Below are 20,083 nucleotides of genomic sequence, written 5' to 3' on the forward strand. Positions count from 1 at the left end.
AGGGAGGCTTGGCAAGAGAGTCTAGAGAAGTCATCCCACTCACTTAAAGACAGAATGGATAAAGAAATAAAATCCTTGAAAAATAGGATTAGTGAACTGGAAACAGAAAATAGCTCACTAAAGAATAAAATGGGCAAAATGGAAAAACATTCCATAGAACAAATTGGACAATTAGAAAAGATATAAAAAAGTGAGTGAAGAAAACACTTCATTGAAAATAAGAATAGAACAAATGGAATTGAATGACTCGAGGAGACAAGAAGAATGAGTCAAGCAAGACCAAAAAAAACAAACAATGGAGAAAAATGTGAAATACCTTCTGGGGAAAACAACAGACCTGGAAAACAAGTCTAGGAGAGACAATCTGAGAATCATTAAACTCCCAGAAAAATACGATGAAAAAAAGAGCCTGGACACTATTTTCCAGGAAATTATCAAAGAGAACTGCCCAAAAGTCATAGAAACAGAGGGTAAAATAGACATTGAAAGGCTTCACCAATCACCCACTGAAAGGGATCCTAAAATCAAAACAACAAAATATAGTGGCCAAATGCCAGAACCCTCAAACAAAGGAAAAAATACTCCAAGCGGATAGAAAAATCCAATTCAAATATAGAGGACCACAATAAGGATCACCCAAGATCAACACCCACATTAAAAATCGAAAGGGCCAAATATGATATTCCGAAGGCTAAGGACCTCGGTATGCAACCAAAAATAACACCGCCAGAAGGCATCTTTTTTCCAGGGAAGAAGATGGTCATCAATAAATAAGTGAATTTCAACTATTTTTGGTGAAAAAAACCAGAACAAAAAAGTTTGATCTACAAATATAGAATCAAAGAAAAACCTAAAAAAGGTAAAAAAGAAATCTTGGGTTATATTTCTGCTTAAAGATGTATAAAAAAAACATGTATACCTTGTTGAAATTGAGGTGGAAAGGACATTGTTGAAAAAGGGTAAAGTGGGGGTACTATATCTCACAAAAGGCAAAAAATTGTTATATCTGAGAAAAGAATGGAGGGGCTTGAATATAGTGGATTTTTACTGCCATAAATTGATTTTAAAAGAAAAATTTAACTATTCAATATTGGAGCTTTCATTAGAAAAGGAGAAGGAAAAAAGTGAAAAGGAAGGAATAAGCAAGCAGGGGAATACAGAAACTGAGAGGGAAAGGAGTAAGATGGGGAGGAACCAAGGTGGGAGGAGGGATAAAAAGGGAGGGCTGTGAGAAGCAAGTGGTCTGGTTAAACTGGGAAGGGGTAAGGGGAAAAGGGGCAAAAAAGGGGTTAACAAGAAAGTAATAAGAATTGGTAATTTTAACCATAAATGTGAACGGGTCCCCATAAAGAAAGGGCGTTGGGAGAATGGATTAAAAGCCAGAACTACAATATGCTGTTTAAGGAAACCCAACACCTGAACAAGAAGATACATGCAGAATAAAGGGAAAAGGATGGGAGCAAAATCTTATGCTTGGTGAATCAAAAAAGGGAGGTAGTTCCTGATCTCCAGATCAAGCAAAAACAAAAATTATCTAATTAAAAAGAGATAGGAAAACTATATCTTTAAAGGGTAGCAAAATAATGAAGCAATATCAATATTAAACATATATGCACCAAGTGGTGAAACATCTAAAAAAAAGAAATTAAAGGCTGCAAGAAGAAATAGTAAAAAACTATAAAGTGGGAGATCTCAACCTTACTCTCAGAATTAAATAAATCAAATCACAAAATAAATAAGAAAGAAGTCAAAGAGGTAAATAGAATACTAGAAAAGTTAGAAATGATAGACCTCTGGAGAAAAAAATGGAGCAAGAAAGGGAATTTTTCTTTCATCAGTTCATGGAACCTATACAAAAATAAACCATATGTTAGGATATAAAAACCTCAAACTCAAATGCAGTAAGGCAGAAATAGTGAATGCATCCTTTTCAGACCACTATGCAATAAAAATTACACTCAACAAAAAGCCAGGGAAAAGTAGACCAAAAAATAATTGGAAACTAAATAATCTCAAACTAAAGCATGATTGGGTGAAACAGCAAATCATAGACATAATTAAACTTCACCCAAGAAAATGACAATAATGAGACATCATATCAAAATGTGTGGGATGCAGCCAAAGCACTCATAAGGGGAAATTTCATATCTCTAGAGGCTTACTTGCATAAAGTAGAGAAAGAGAAGGTCAACAAATTGGGCTTACAACTAAAAATGCTAGAAAAGGAACAAATTAAAAACCCCCAGTCAAACACTAAACTTGAAATTCTAAAAAATAAAAGGAGAGATCAATAAAATTGAAAGTAAAAACCATTGAATTAATTAATAAAACTAAGAATTGGTTTCTATGAAAACCAACAAAATAGACAAACCCTTAGTAAATCTGATTAAAAAGGAAAGAGGAAAAATCAAATTGTTAGTCTTAAAATGAAAAGGGAGAACTCGCCACTAATGAAGAGGAATTAGAGCAATAATTAGAATTACTTGCCAACTTTATGGCAATGAATTCAACAACTTAAATGAAAAGGAAGAATACCTTCAAAAATATAGCTTGCCCAGATTAACAGAGGAAGAAGTAAATATCCTAAACAGTCCCATCTTAGAAAAAGAAATAGAACAAGCTATTAACTAACACCCTAAGAAAAAATCCCCGGACCAGATGGATTTAATGTGAATTCTACCAAAACATTTAAAGAACAATTAACCCCAATGCTATATAAACTATTTGAAAAATAGGGACTGAAGGAGTCCTACCAAACTCCCTTTACGACACAGACATGGTAATGATACCTAAACCAGGTAGGCTGAAAAGAGAAAGAAAATTATAGACCAATCTCTTAATGAATATCGATGCTAAAATCTTAAATAAAATATTAGCAAAAGATTACAGAAAATCATCCCCAGGATAATACACTATGATCAAGTAGGATTTATACCAGGAATGCAGGGCTGGTCTAATATTAGAAAACTATTAGCATAATTGACTATATCAATAAGCAAACTAACAAAAACCATATGATCATCTCAATAGATGCAGAAAAGGCATTTGATAAAATTCAACATCCATTCCTAATAAAAAACACTTGAGAGTATAGGAATAAATGGACTTTTTCTTAAAATAGTCAGGAGCATATATTGAAAACCATCAGTAAGCATCATATGCAATGGGGAAAAACTGGGAATCTTTCCCAGTAAGATCTGGAGTGAAGCAAGGTTGCCCACTGTCACCATTATTATTCAATATTGTATTAGAATCACTAGCCTCGGCAATAAGAGTCGAGAAAGAGATTCAAGGAATCAGAATAGGCAGTGAGGAAACCAAACTATCACTCTTTGCAGATGATATGATGGTATACTTAGAGAACCCTAGAGATTCTACGAAAAAGCTATTAGAAATAATCCATAACTTTAGCAAAGTTGCAGGTTATAAAATAAATCCCCATAAATCCTCAGCATTTTTATACATCACCAACAAAATCCAACAGCAAGAGATACAAAGAGAAATTCCATTCAGAATAACTGTCGACAGCATAAAATATTTGGGAATCTCTCTACCAAAGGAAAGTCAGGAATTATATGAGCTAAATTACAAAAAAACTTTCCACACAAATGAAGTCAGACTTAAACAATTGGAAAAATATCAAGTGCTCCTGGATAGGTCGAGCAAATATAATAAAGATGACAATACTCCCTAAACTAATCTATTTATTTAGTGCTATACCAATCAGACTTCCAAGAAAATATTTTAATGATCTAGAAAAAATAATAACAAAATTCATATGGAATAATAAAAGGTTAAGAATATCAAAAGAATTAATGAAAAAAAAATCAAATGAAGGTTGCCTAGATGTTCCAGATCTAAAACTATATTATAAAGCAGCCATTTGGTATTGGCTAAGAAATAAATTAGTTGATCAGTGGAACAGGTTAGGTTCCACCTAACCATTTGGTCACCAAAACCATTTGGTATTGGCTAAGAAATAGATTAGTTGATCAGTGGAACAGGTTAGGTTCACAAGACAGAATAGTCAACTATAGCAATCTAGTGTTTGACAAACCCAAAGATCCTAACTTTTGGGATAAGAATTCATTATTTGACAAAAACTGCTGGGATAACTGGAAATTAGTATGGTAGAAATTAGGCATGGACCCACACTTAACACCGTATACCAAGATAAGATCAAAATGGGTCCATGATTTAGACATAAAGAACGAGATTATAAACAAATTGGAGGAACATAGGATAGTTTATCTCTCAGACTTGTGGAAGAGGAAGAAATTTGTGACTAAAGACAAACTAGAGACCATTAATGATCACAAAATAGAAAATTTTGATTACATCAAATTAAAAAGCTTCTGTACAAACAAATCTAATATAAACAAGATTAGAAGGGAACCAACAAACTGGGAAAACATCTTCACAGTTAAAGGTTCTGATAAAGGCCTCATTTCCAAAATATATAGAGAGCTGACTCTAATTTATAAGAAACCAAGCCATTCTCCAATTGATAAATGGTCAAAGGATATGAACAGACAATTTTCAGACGATGAAATTGAAATCATTACCACTCATATGAAAGAATGTTGCAAATCATTATTAATCAGAGAAATGCAAATTAAGACAACTCTGAGATACCACTACACACCTGTCAGATTGGCTAAGATGACAGGAAAAAATATTGATGAGTGTTGGAGGGGATGTGGGAAAACTGGGACACTGATACATTGTTGGTGGAGCTGTAAACGAATCCAACCATTCTGGAGAGCAATCTGGAATTATGCCCAAAAAGTTATCAAACTGTGCATACCCTTTGATCCAGCAGTGTTTCTACTGGGCTTATACCCCAAGGAGATACTAAAGAAGGGAAAGGGACTTGTACGTGCCAAAATGTTTGTGGCAGCCCTGTTTGTAGTGGCTAGAAGCTGGAAACTGAGTGGATGCCCATCAATTGGAGAATGGTTGTGTAAATTGTGGTATATGAATGTTATGGAATATTATTGTTCTGTAAGAAATGACCAGCAAATGAATACAGAGAAGCTTGGAGAGAATTACATAAACTGATGCTAAGTGAAATGAGCAGAACCAAGAGATCATTATATATGTCAACAACGATACTGTATGAAGATGTAATCTGATGGAAGTGGATTTCTTTGACAAAGAGACCTAATTCAATTTCAATTAATCAATGATGGACAGAAGCAGCTACACCCAAAGGAAAAAAACACTGGGAAATGAATGTAAACTGTTTGCATTTTTGTTTTTCTTCCTGGGTTATTTCTACCTTCTGAATCCAATTCTCCCTGTGCAACAAGAAAACTGTTTGGATCTGTACACATACATTGTATCTAGGATATACTAGGACATATTCAACAATATAGGACTGCTTGCCATCTAGGGAGGGGTGGAGGGTGGGAGGGAAAAATCGGAACAGAAGTGAGTGCAAGGGATAATGTTGTAAAAAAAAAATTACCCTGGCATGGATTCTGTCAATAAAAAGTTAATATTATAAAAAAAGAGGCAAAGGAAACCTATTATATCTGAGGGAAAGAAGGGCAGGGGATAAACATAGTATGAATCTTATTCTCATCAGAATTGACTCAAAAAGAAAATATTAGATATATTCAATTTACAGAGAAACTTCTCCCACCTCATTGAAAAGTGGGAGGGGAAAAGCTAAAAGGGAAGGAGTAGGCTAAATAGAAGGGAACATAGAAATTGTAAGGAAAAGGTTTAAGAAAAGGGGAGGGACTTTAAGGACCGGAGACATCCTAAAGAGGGAGGCTGCATGAGGCAAATGGTGCTCACAAGATTAATACTGGGGAGAGGGGTAAGGAGGAAAGAAATCAGAAAAGCATAATCTGGGGTTAACAAGATGGCAGGAAATACAGAATTAGTAATTTTAACCATAAATGTAAAAGGGCTAAACTCCCCCATAAAGTGGAGGCAGATAGCAGACTGGATTGAAAGCCACAATCCTACAATATGTTGTTTACAGGAAACACACTTGAAGCAGGGCGATACATACAGAGTAAAAGTCTGGAGCAGAATCTACTATGCTTCAGGTAAAGTCAAAAAAGTAGGGGTAGCCATTTTTATCTCAGATCAAGCAAAAGCAAAAATTAATTTAATTAAAAGAGATAAGGAAGGGCACTACATTTGCTAAATGGTAGTATAGATAATAAAGCAATATCAGTATTAAACATATATGCACCAAATGGTGTAGCATCTAAATTTCTAAAGGAGAAGTTAAGAGAGCTGCAAGAAGAAATAGACAGCAAAACAATAATAGTGGGAAATATCAACCTTGCATTCTCAGAACTAGATAAATCAAACAACAAAATAAATAAGAAAGATGTTAAAAGATAAATAGAAAACTAGAAATTTTAGGTATGATAGATTTTTGGAAAAAAATAAATGGAGACACAAAGGAGTACATTTTCTTTTCAGCAGTTCATGGAACTCATACAAAAATTTATCATATATTAGGACATAAAAATCTCAAATTCAAATGCAGAACGGCGGAAATAGTTAATGCATCTTTTTCAGATTAAAATGCAATAAAAATTACATTCAATAAAAAGCCAGGGGATAATAGACCAAAAAGGAATTGGAAGCGAAATAATCTCATCCTAAAGAATGCTTGGGTGAAACAGCAAATCATAGACACAATTAATAATTTCACCCAAGAGAATGACAATAATGAGACATCATACCAAAATGTGTGGGATGCAACCAAAATGGTAATATGAGGAAATTTTATATCTCTAGAAGCCTACTTGCATAAAATAGAGAAAGAGAAAATCAATGAATTAGGCTTCCAACTAAAAAAGCTAGAAAAAGAACAAATTAAAAATCCTGAATCAAACACTAAACTTGAAATTCTAAAAATATAAGGAGAGATTAATAAAATTGAAAGTAAAAAAAAAACCTATTGAATTAATAAATAAAACTAAGAGTTTATTCTATGAAAAAACCAACAAAATAGATAAACTGTTGGCAAATTTGATAAGAAAAAGGAAAGAGGAAAATCAAATTGTTAGTCTTAAAAATGAAAATGGAGAACTTGCCACTAATGAAGAGGAAATTAGAGCAATAATTAGGAGTTACTTTATCCAACTTTATGCCAATAAATTTGATAACTTAAATGAAATGGATAAATACCTTCAAAAATATACCTGGCTCAGATTAACAGAGCTTCGAAGAAGTAAATGGGTTAAAAAGTCCCATTTTAGAAAAAGAAATAGAACAAGCTATTAATCAACTCCCTAAGAAAAAATTCCCAGGACCAGATGGATTTACATGTAAATTCTAGCAAACATTTAAAGAACAATTAACTCCAATGTTATGTAAACTATTTGAAAAAATAGGGAATGAAGGAGTCCTACCAAATTCCTTTTATGACACAGACATGGTACTGATACCTAAACCAGGTAGGTTGAAAACAGAAAAAGAAAATTATAGACCAATCTCCCTAATGAATATTGATGCTAAAATCTTAAATAAGATATTACCAAAAAGACTACAGAAAATCATCCCCAGGATAATACACCATGACCAAGTAGGATTTATACCAGGAAAATAGGGCTGGTTCAATATTAGGAAAACTATTGGCATAATTGACTATATCAATAATCAGATTAACACAAACCACATGATCATCTCAATAGATGCAGAAAAAGCATTTGATAAAAGCCAACACCCATTCCTATTAAAAAAAACATTTAAGAGTATAGGAATAAATGGTCTTTTCCTTAAAATAATCAGTACCATCTATTTAAAACTGTCAGTAAGCATCATATGTAATGAGGATAAACTTCCCAATAATATCAGCAGTGAAACAAGGTTGCCCACTATCACCATTACTATTCAATATTGTATTAGAAATGCTAGCTTTGGAAATAAGAGTTGAGAACGAGATCAAAGTAATTAGACTAGTTAATGAGGAAACCAAATTATCACTCTTTGCAGATGATATGATGGTATATTTAGAAAAGCCCAGAGATTCTAATAAAAAGCTATTAGAAATAATTCATAACTTTAACAAAGTTGCAGGATACAAAACAAATCCACAGAAATCCTCAGAATTTTTATACATCACCAACAAAATCCAGCAGCAAGAGATACAAAGAGAAATTACATTCTAAAATAACTGTCAATAATGAAAATATTTGGGAATCTATCTGCCAAAGGAAAGTCAGGAACTATATGAGCAAAACTACAAAACACTTTCCACACAAATAAAGTCAAATCCAAGCAATTGGAAAAATATTAAGTGCTCTTGGATAGGTCAAGTGAATATAATAAAGATGACAATACTAGTTAAACTAATCTATTTATTAAATGCTATACCAATCAGATTCCCAAGAAATTATTTTAATGACCTAGAAAATAATAACAACAAAATTCATCTGGAAGAACAAAAAGTCAAGACTTTCAAGGGAACTAATAAAGAAATCAGATGAAGGTGGCCTAGCTATACCTGATCTAAAACTATAATTTAAAGCAGCAGTCACAAAACCATTTGGTATTGGCTAAGAAACAGATTAGTTGATCAGTGGAATATGTCAGGTTCACAGGACAAAATGGTCAATAATTATAGCAATCCAGTATTTGACAAACCCCAAAACCCCAACTTTGGGGATAAGAATTCACTATATGACAAAAACTGCTGGGAAAATTGGAAATTAATAGGGCAGAAACTAGGCATGAACCCACACTTAACACTACACTAAGATAAGATCAAAATGGATTCATGATTTAGGCATAAAGAATGAGATTATAAATAAATTAGAGGAACATAGGATAGTTTACCTCTCGGACTTGTGGCAGAGGAAGGAATTTGTGATCAAAGAAGAATTAGAGATCATTATTGTTCACAAAATAGAAAATTTTGTTTTCACAAAGTTAAAAAACTTTTGTACAAACAAAACTAATGCAGGCAACATTAGAAGGGAAGCAATAAACCGGAAAAACCTTTTTACAGTTAAACATTCTTATAAAGGCCTCATTTCCAAAATATATAATTGACTTTAATTTATAAGAAATTACAACATTCTCCAATTGATAAATGGTCAAAGGATATGAACAGACAATTTTCAGATGATGGAAGTGAAATTATTTCTACTCATATGAAAGGGTGTTCCAAATCATTATTGATCAGAGAAATGCAAATGAAGACAACTCTGAGATATCACTATATATCCTCCAGATTGGCTAAGATGACAGGAAAAAATAATGATGATTGTTGGAAGGGATGAGGGAAAACTGGGACACTGATGCATTGTTGGTGGAGTTATGAACAGATCAAACCATTCTGGAGAGCAATTTGGAACTATACTCAAAAAGTTATCAAACTGTGCATACCCTCTGATTCAGAAGTGTTACAACTGGGCTTATATCCCAAAGAGATATTAAAGAAGGGAAAGGGACTTGTATGTGCAAAAATATTTGTGGCAGCCCTTTTTGTAGTGGCTAGAAACTGGATATTGAATGGATGACCATCAGTTGGAGAATGACTAAGTAAATTATGGTATATGGATGTTATGGAATATTATTGTTTTGTAAGAAATGACCAGCAACATGAATATAGAGAAGCTTGGAGAGACTTAACATGAACTAATGCTAAGTGAAATGAGCAGAACTAAGAGAGCTTCAATAACAATACTATATGAGGATTAATTCTGATGGAAGTGGCTATCTTTGGCAATGAGAGGATTCAGTTCCAATTGATCAGTGATGAACAATCAGCGACACCCAGAAAAAGAACACTGGGAAATGAGTGTGTTCCACAACATAGCACTTGCCCTCTTTCTGTTGTTGTTTGCTTGCATTTTTGTTTTCTTCCCAAGTTATTTTTATCTTTCTAAATCTGATTTTTCTTGTCCAACAAGAGAACTGTATAAATATGTACACATATATTGTATTTAACATATACTTTCACATGTTTAACATGTATGGGACTGCCCACCATCTAGGGGAGGGGTTGGAGGGAAGGAGGGGAAAAGGTGCAACAGAAATGTTTGCACGGGTCAATGTTGAAAAATTACCCATGCATATATTTTGTCAATAAAAAGCTATAATAATAATTAAAAAAATTACATTGCTTTTGGAAAGATTGCTTGAATTAAGTGTCTTCTGCCTATCTCATGATTTCTGTTGCTCCCTAGATCAAATCTCTCTTCTCTGGGTGCCATTGCTTTTCTTGCATAGCCTTCCTCTAGTAGGATATAAATTCTTTGGGATCAAGGATGGTCTCATTTTTCTGTTTGTATTACAAGCACTTTTTTTTTCATTCATTCATTCATTCATCTGAAAAACCAAGTTTTCTCATAAGAAAATTCCTATGAGTATATATGAACAATGAACGATTAATTCACCATAATATAATAATGTTATCTTGGACAGTAGCTTACCAATGAAAAAATAAGCTGGGTCCAGAGGTAAACAGGAAGAGAAGAATGAATATTCCAATTCCTCTCTGAGAATTAAATACCCTTCATTTTAACAATAATAATCTTCTGTTGATGTTGTTTCATTCCTAGTTTTAAACAAGATGTTCTTTGAAGACATGAAAGGTCAACATAGAGGCAATAGAGATACATGTAGTAGATACTAGCAGGCTGCAACAAATGATAAACAGAATTTACAGGGCATCATCAAAATTTATAAGATATCATCAAAAAGATATATGTGTACTCCAGCTTTTGTACTCCAGTACCAGCAACATCAAAAGATCTATCAGAAGATCCTGATCACTTTAGGTAGACCTGCTTGCAAAATTCAAGAAAGACCATGGGCAAAGGTAGATAGGTGATGGGTTGCCACCATGCAGCAATGTAGAAAATATCCACATCAATGAAATCACAAATCTGTCCAAATAGGCAATTTAATATTAAATGACTTTTTGAAGTCTATCAGATAAATTAATATGTATAATAGATTTTACATTCCTTAAAGTGCTATAGAAATACTAGCATAGTATATAGAAATATTAACAATTACTATTACAAGAGCAAGAGGCAAGAGAAAGCCTCTAAACCTTTAACCTGCTTTGTTTTCAAACATACTTTCCAGTATATTACTTGTTGCCTTCCTCTTTTCCCACTTTGAATTCAACTGGAGCTTTCTTCTGTCTTCTGCTTTCATTTATAGCAACAACATTCTCTAGACGTACATCTGTTTCAGGGGTTGCCAAATTATATCCTTCAGACCAAATCTGCTCACATTGTTATTCAACTGCAAGCAAAGAGTAAATTTTTTTTTAACATTTATAAATAGTTTTATTGTATTTTAAATTACAAAAACCATTCTTAACTCTCAGACTGCACAAAAAAACCTTGTGGCCAGCTGGATTTGACTCTTAGGCAATAGTATGTGGAGTCCTGGTCTATTTGTTCAGACTGGCTATGAACCTCACCTTTAGAGCAGTCATAGTTAATCATTAGAGGCAATTTAAAAACAATGTGGTATCTAGCACATATTTTCAGCCATCACTAACAAAGAGGAAGTATACTATGACCAAAGAATTATTGCCTGGTAGGCAGCCACTAATGATGATCCTCAAAATGCTGATCCCTAGAAAGTAGACATACCTCTTTACTAGGGCTCTGCTTGAAGCCCTTTTCAGTGTGATAAAACTTGCTGGTGCTCATGTTCTACTTAAGTGACTTTCAAGTCATCTTTATTTAAAAAGGCCTAGCAGAGAGAGTTCTAGAAAACCCAAGTATAAAATCCTTCTTCCAGTTTACTGTCTTGGTGACCTATGCCATTTAACCTCTCTTGGCCTCATTTCCTCATTTATAAAATGAATGGGTTAGACTCTTTCTTGAAGGTCTTTTATAGTTGAGAATCTGTCATCATAATCTACATCAAAATATAGCATCAGACAGACTTGTTGAAGATTATGATAACTCATTTTTATTATGACTTCATGATAATTATTTAAAATTTCTATAAAAATGTGTAAACTTTAAGAAAAATGACTGCTCTAAAATTAAATTCAGCTTAATTAAATATACATTAAGTACTTACTATATGAAAACATTAAACTAGGTGTTTAGCATAAAAAAAATAGATTAAAAAATAATAACTATAAAGCATTTGCTATGTATTAAGGGATTTAAAGTAATCTCATTTAGTCCTCACAGTGACCCTGGAAGGATGGTACTATTATTATCCCTACTTTACAGATAAGGAAACTGTGATGTAGTACAATAGATATGATGCAAGCCCTGACAAAAAGAAACATTAAATCCCTGGAAGAAAAAACACATATAAATGACATGATAGTAGAATGTTAAGAACATTCCTACCATAAATTCATTCTTTAATCTCAAAAAGTCAGGGAAAATAATAATTGCATGTATTCTTTATCGAGAGGTAGCATAATCTAAATGGATGTATGTCAGACCTTGAAGACAGGAAAACTTCCTTGACTCAAAGCACATTTTTACTATATATGAACAAGGGCAACTCACAAAAACTTTAGCTCATTCTCTCAGAGAAAAGCAACTTATAGCAGATGAAAAACCCTGTGTGATTTTGGGTAAGTTACTTGTTTATCCTCCCTGGAACTCAGTTTCTTCACCAAAAAAAAGGAGGACGTAGAATAAATTGTCTCAGTTTCACTTTCCTGAGTAACAAATGGGTTATGGATCATAAACTTAGAGCTAAGAAGAACCTTAGAAATCATATAGGTCAAGCCCTTCATTTTACAAATGATCTCAATTGATAGAGACTATTTTCAAACAGATTCCCTGTATTGATGATATAGTTCTGGATCAAATAACAATGACAACAGATATAGCAAGAGACTTCTGACTATCTGGACCCATATATATGTGTATGTGTGTGTATTTATTTTTAAATATGTGTATATATATATATATATATATATATATATATATATATATGTTTATATATATGTGTGTGTTTATATAGATAGATAGATACTTGAGAGATACCTTGATATAAAATTAGGATTAAAAACCTAAGGATCTTTTATTAGAATAGACATACTCAAACACACTTAGCTTCCATGATTCAATATCAGATACCATTTTGCATGTAGTAAGTAAATTAGGTAGGTAAGAAAAGTGCTAATACTTCAATGACCTAAAATATTCTTAGAATATTACTAATGACAGTCTGCCTAAATTATGTAATTTGGAATATTTGCTGGTTTAACCCTTTATAGGTTTGACCCTCAAAAGGGCTTTTGGTGTCAGCTACTAGAAGGAGGAAAAACCAAATGCCTTGGGAAAAGTAAAGGGCGAAAATATCCATCAATGGATCTAGAGGTACTGGTTTGGTTTTGGTTTTGATTTTGTTTTTCTTCCAGTTTTTGAATTATTTTCTTTTTTAAAAAAAATCCCCAAACAAAAGATGCTACAAAAATATAGTAATTTTCCTGTTATATAATCAATTTTCAATAATTTTCTAGATTTAAAGAATACTTAACAATAATTTTCTAACTTATTGTTGAAGTTAGTTATGCCACAAATACTGTACACACTTAAATATTTTTTAAGTTATATAAAACTATGACTCTCCAATTGTCTAGGCATTTGTCAAATAGGCTGAATTTAGAATCAAGCATAGAAATATTATCAATTCCCTATACTCTTCCTAAAACCTTATTTTTTTCAGGAAGACTTCAGAAGTTTTGTCAATTAACTAATATGTTTCAAGTCCTCTGTTGGGTCCTTGGGGATAAAAGGGATATCTAAAACATTTTCTGCCTCTAAAATTTTTGCAATATAATTGAAAAGGTAAATATAATTAATCTACCAGAGAAAGATAACAGGCTAGATTTAATAAAACTAAATTGTATGAAGCTAGACAAGAAATACAAGAAGAGTATAGAGAAGAGTGAGAGCTATAGGTGCCAAAATAGTCAGGAAAGGCTTCAAGGAAGTGGGAGACTTTGACTGAACCCTGAAGAACCTGAAGTATTCATATAGAACCAGGCATTTTAGTCATTTTTGTGTCTGCCATTCTGGTAAAGCCTAGGGAATCCATCTCAGAATGACAATTTTAAATTTATAAAGTATATAAAACATATACTTTAAATATATAAAATAAAATATATTCTACTTTAAAGCCCAGCTTCTTAAAGTATGGTTCATGATAATATATGGGATCTTATCATTGAATGCAGGGGTAATGAAATTATAATTTATTTTCAATGTTTGATATGTATGCTATTTATATACCTATATATCTTGGATTATATAAAAATTTCTTGAACGAAAAGGAGTTATGAAGTGGAAAAAGTTTAAGAGACCCTACTATAAAGGAAACCAAATATATTGAAATAAAATTATAAATAATATTAAGCCCAAGTGTAAATAAATATTAAGCCCAAATCCATGGAATCCCCATTAAGAACCACTAAATTATAGGAATTATTCAAGGTAATTAGTTGCCTGCTCAGTTTGATGAATCTGAAACTTTTGAAATTCCTAAAAAAAGACATGGATATGTCCATTGGTACCTTAATGAAAGAATTAAAGACATATGATTCAGTCTTGGGTTTTTGGGCTTCTCTAAAGGTAAATGGTTGGCTTGGTTTTGGGGAGGAATGGATTTCACAGACGAGTTAATTGGCACAGACTCTTGAGAAAATGGATACCTTTGAGAAGAGCCACTCTTTTGTGGCTACTACTAAAGATAGCCCACAGACCTGCTTAATGTTCCTACTTTCTCTTTTGCATTTTTTTTAAACTAGAGAAACACTAAGAATAGAACAGGGAAAGGGGGTCAGAGAACAGGAACAGGAACCAAAGAAGGAGTGTATATAGGAAGAAGGAAGCCATTAATGGTTGCTTTGGGAACTATTAGATTCTGACATCATCCAGATGTCTAGACAATAAGAGTTCTTCAGGAATTCTTGAGAACTCCCAATGGCAGTTTCTCTACCAATTGTTGTCACTAAGACTTATGAAGTGATATCAGTTCTTTCACTAAAGTAACTGGAGGAAAATCCATACTCTTTTTGGAGACATGTTATCAAAAGTTTAGTGTTATCAACTATTAGCCCCCCATTAGACTAAAAGTACATCAAAATGATCTAGGAGAATCCTTGACCAATCATTAAGCCATTTAACTCAGGGGAGATTCCATTCCTATTTCCTTTTCTATAACCACATATTCCTTTATGGCAAAATGTCAATCATAATAAAAATGAGAAAACCAAGAAAGTGATAAACTATCAAATACAAACACCAAAATATTTGGGCAAAGAATCTATGTTAATATGACTTTGGTGACATTAATACATGCTATCATTTCATTCTCCAGCTCCCTTATCTAATAAGAGAAGTTAAGCAATTAATCAAGCTGGCAAAAGACAAGATTGAAATATTAAGAGACAATCTACAGAAATGAGATAAAGCTGTAGATAGAATGAGAAAGAAAAATATGGTATCATAAAACCAAGCAAGACTTCCCCTACTTCTTTACTGTTTCAAATTGCTTTAGGTCACTGGGTTGAATTCTTCTTTAATAGCTTAAATATAATATTTTCACTCCGTGTAGTATCATTGTTAATTCTTATCTCCCAAAGACATGCAAGTTTTCTCCATTCTTGTCACGTTTCCTTTTTTGTCCTTTCAATCAGACTCCTTCCACACTCAATCCTAGTCCTGCTCATTTAGATAATACACAAGGCCCATGGAGAAGTTTTTGCTTAGGAGCCGTCTTATTGTCATGGTCCTTGAAAAATTGTTCATGGACTAATTGTGCTGTCAATTGACTCATTAAGGAATCACTGGATACTGTTGACTAATAATCCAAAAGTAGGTAATTTAACTTATTGTGGGATGTTAAACACTTATGCTAGTGAGGGAATCCTCTTAAAACACCAAATACGTACATACACGCAATGTGCAGTAAAACAAAGAGAAAATATTTGCTGAAGTAGGGGGAGGCATTTGGAATAAGAAAATTAGATAGAGGGAAAATAGGAATAAAAATGACCACATGGTGATTTGGAGGTTTCTAGAACCTCCATAAAAATATAGTCTATTACCTAACTAATAACTTTGTTTTTATATAACTTTGTATGTTTCCTTCTCATTCAGTCTAGAGCATTCCTCTCCAGTTACTACCGAGATCATAATGTGGAGCTGTCCAAACTTCTGCACAGACTGGGGCAACCTCTGCCATCGTGGCTGAGACAGGAACTGCAGAAAGTAAGATAGCACTGGAAAGAAGGACCAGCTTTATATGATAATTACCTTTATAAAAACAAATCTACACAAAAGGTGTATGCATTTGTGATTGTCAATAGAGGGCTTTGTGAATAACTTTCTCTCTGTTTCTCAAAAGAACTAAAAGAAGACAAGAAGAAATGAAGAGGAAAGAAAAAGAAAATTTACTATATATGCATATACTGATTAATCTCTGAGTCAATTTTTGCGAAACCAATGCAAAATGCATTATTTGACATCCAATATGAGATTCATTATATTCTATTTTCTGTTAAACAGAAAATTTCCAAAACTGAATGTACAGTCTTTACCATTTTTAAAAGTCCAATTGCAATCTGTTAGACTAAGAGCAAGGGCCCAATATGTCTGTCTATATATTTTGAGATTGGGAATAACCCCATGTTTGAATTCAATGACTCACTGTTTTTTCCTTTCATATTATCTACTTAATTTTGATATAATTTATTAAAAAAAATAAAATCTCACACTCCATTTATTTTATTTAAATTTTCATGACATGGTCATTAGTCTCCCTAGTGCTTTGCATTTCTTCCAGTGTTGCTTGAGACCCTCAATAAATTCTGCTTATTAAGAATGTGAAGTGAATTTATGTTAGTTACATCCAGAACAGAAAGGCCTTTCTCCTTTTACCTTTGGAGGAAGTAGGCTGATCAAAAACTATATAAACTTTGCTGAAATTCCTGCAATTTTTGCTGTTTATCCTTTGTCTGCCACTCTGGAAAAGGTCTTTCATCATGGTTGTGCAAACCTCCTGCCCATAATTGTGCTTTGAGATAATTTTGCATGGAATATTTTTTCATAATGTCACTGGTGGGTATGAGACAACAAATCCAATCAAGCTATTAACCCTGTTATTTACACCATAATCGTGGAAAATATATGAGTGAAGTAAAGAAAAGGGCAGGGGAAAGCAGAAGTCAAATCTTGCTTTTAAAAAAAACTGACTATATTTAGATCTGTTTTAAAAGTATCGTAAGACACATGCATCCTCTGTCCTCTCTAAACATTGAATTTAAAAATTTGGAAACCATGAACATTTTTCCTTCCTATGTGTTTTATTTTATTATAGTTGTTATGAATCTATGAACAGCAGTCTTCACCAATCACATCCTTCATTGAAAAAGATCAAGATTATAAAAAGAAGAAAATATCCTATTAATTCATTTTGTCCTTTTAAAAATTATTTTCTCACCAAATACCTTGTTTCTTAGACCACTTCATTCAAAAATTCTTTGTCAATCAAATGTTTTCCCCTTTCTACTTAAGATATTTCATTGTTCTTTGAAAATCCTATACTTTTTAATCTCTTTTAGTCAATTGAAGTTTAATGTAGTTTTGGCAATTTGTAAAGTGCTACCACAAATAAAATTACCATAGACTAACAATACAGGCTTGCTTTGGTAAAATCAGCCATCAACACAGGCTTTATGCAGAAGAGTTTTGCTTTAGGCCAAAACTTTTTTAGACTGGTTGGAACTTGGCTTCATTAATTTGGTAAAAAATAATAATAATAATAATAATAATAATAAGTAATTTTACTTAGAATATTACTCCTTATGGAACTACTGAGAACTTGAAAGGACCAATTTTTGAGAACTCAATGTTTTTAAAATAAAAAATAAACCAGACCATTAATAGGAAACAATCAAGTTTAGTTTTTATTTTATTTTTTCCCCTCAAGATGATGATTTTGACACCATTTCAATGTGATTGGGGTAAGGAACAATAAAATGTGGCTTCTTTGTTCCATGAAAACTAGTGATAGCTATGAGCTTCTGATATTTTGGGGGAAATTCTGATGGTTTTTTTATGGGGTTTTTTTTCAGTTCAGCAAATATACATTGAATACCTTCTCACCATGACTAGGTACTTGCAGAGAACAAAGATAAATAAGGTATGGTCTCTACTTGTCAGGGAGATATAACCAGGAAGAAATTAGAAGACATGGAATCAGAAATCCTAGATCTAGAACTGGAAAGGAGCTTAAAGGCCAGTAGGCCCAAACCTCTTATTTTTTAAAAATAGGCAAACTGAAGCCCAGAGAGGCCTGGTAACTTACTCAATGTCACATAGATACTAAGTATCATAGATGGAATTGGAACCTAGATCAAATGATTCTGGAACTACTTGTATTATTATATTGTGTTATTCTAAAGGGTTTCAACATTCATCTTTGCAAAACCTGCAAAACCAAATTTTTCTCTTTTCCTTCCCCCTCCTCTACACACAAGGAGTGGTCTAATGTACAATATACATTAAATATGTGCAATTCTCCTATGCATGTTTCCACAATTATTATGTTTCATAAGAAAAGTCAGATCAAAAAGAAAAAATGAGAAAGATGATAAAAAGCAAGTAAACAACAACAAAAAGGTGAAAATACTATCTTGTGATCCACACTCAATCCCCACAATCCTCTTTGTCAATGCAAATGGCTCTTTTCACAATACCATTGGAACTTGTTTGAATCATCTCACTTTTGAAAAGAGTTACCCACTTCCATCAAAACTGGTCTTTGTATAATTTTACTGTTGCTTGTATAATGATCTTTAGTTCTACTCACTTTACTTAGCATCACTTCATGCAAGTCTCTTCAGGCCTTTCTGAAATCATTCTGCTAATCATTTCTTATGTAACAATAAAATTCCATAGAATTTACATGACATAACTTGTTCAGCCATTCTCCAAATGATGGGTATCCACTCACTTTCTAGTTCCTTGCCACTATAAAAGGGGTTGCTACAAACATTTTTGCACATGTGGGTCCTTTTCTGTTTTTTATTTCTTTGGGATATAGGCCCCGTAGAGACACAGCTGGATCAAAGGATGTCCACAGTTTGATAGCCCTTTGGGCATAATTCCAAATTGCTCTCCAGAATAGTTGGAATAGTTCACAATTCCACCAACAATGTATTAGTGTGTAGTGGTACCTCGAAATTGTCTTAATTGGCATTTCTCTGATCAATAATGATTTAAAGCATTTTTTTCATGTGACTAGAAATAGTTTTAATTTCTTCATCTAAAAATTGTTTGTTCATACCCTTTGACCATTTATCAATTGGAGAATGGCTTGTGTTCTTATAAATTTGAATCAATTCTCTCTCTATTTTTTTAAATGAGGCCTTTATTAAAACCCTTGGATATAAATTTTTCCCTGTTTTCTTCTTCCTTTATAATCTTGTCTACATTGATTTTGTTTGTATCAAAACCTTTTAGCTTAATATCAAAATTATCAATTTTGCATTTCATAATGTACTCTAGTTCTTCTTTAGCCATAAATTCTTCCTCTCTGAGGTAGACTATCCTTTGTTCTTCTAATTTGCTTATAATATCACTCTTTATGTCTAAGTCATGAACCCATTTCAACCTTATCTTGATATAGGATAGTGTGTGTTGGTCAATGCCTCGTTTCTGCCATAATAATTTCCACTTTCCCCACCAATTTTTGTCAAATAGTGAGTTCTTATCCCAGAAGCTGGGAACTTTGAGTTTATCAAATGCTAGATTACTGTAGTCATTGACTACTGAATCTTGTGAATCTAACCTATTCCACTGGTTAACTACTCTATTTCTTAGACAGTACCAAATGATTTTGATGAGCACTGTTTTATAATATTGTTTTAGGTCTGGTATAGTTAGACCACCTTCATTTGCATTTTTTTCATCAAAATGCTTGACCTTTTATTCTTCTTTTTATTATTATTTCTAACTCTGTAATTTCTTTGATTGGTGTGGTACTGAATAAATAAATTAATTTAGGTAGAATTGTCATTTTTATTATATTAGCTCAACCTACTCATAAGCACTTGATATTCTTCTAATTGTATAAATCTGACTCTATTTGTGTGGAA

The 20,083-nt window shown here is 32.8% G+C and overlaps 1 protein-coding gene across 2 annotated transcripts in view; it reads left to right on the forward strand.

The window, feature by feature from the left end:
* NDST4 (N-deacetylase and N-sulfotransferase 4) overlaps nucleotides 1–18,530 on the forward strand; it is a 414,235-nt gene extending 395,705 nt beyond the window's left edge. For both annotated transcript variants that reach the window (XM_031941816.1, XM_031941815.1), the window contains 2 exons: nucleotides 13,196–13,298; nucleotides 16,083–18,530. In XM_031941816.1, the coding sequence (XP_031797676.1) occupies nucleotides 13,196–13,298; nucleotides 16,083–16,202 (223 nt within the window). In that variant the 3' untranslated portion in view covers nucleotides 16,203–18,530. The remainder of the gene's footprint in view (nucleotides 1–13,195; nucleotides 13,299–16,082) is intronic.
* Nucleotides 18,531–20,083: the final 1,553 nt, after the last annotated feature.

Source organism: Sarcophilus harrisii, chromosome 6 (assembly GCF_902635505.1).
Source record: "Sarcophilus harrisii chromosome 6, mSarHar1.11, whole genome shotgun sequence".
NCBI classification, from domain to species: Eukaryota; Metazoa; Chordata; class Mammalia; order Dasyuromorphia; family Dasyuridae; genus Sarcophilus; species Sarcophilus harrisii.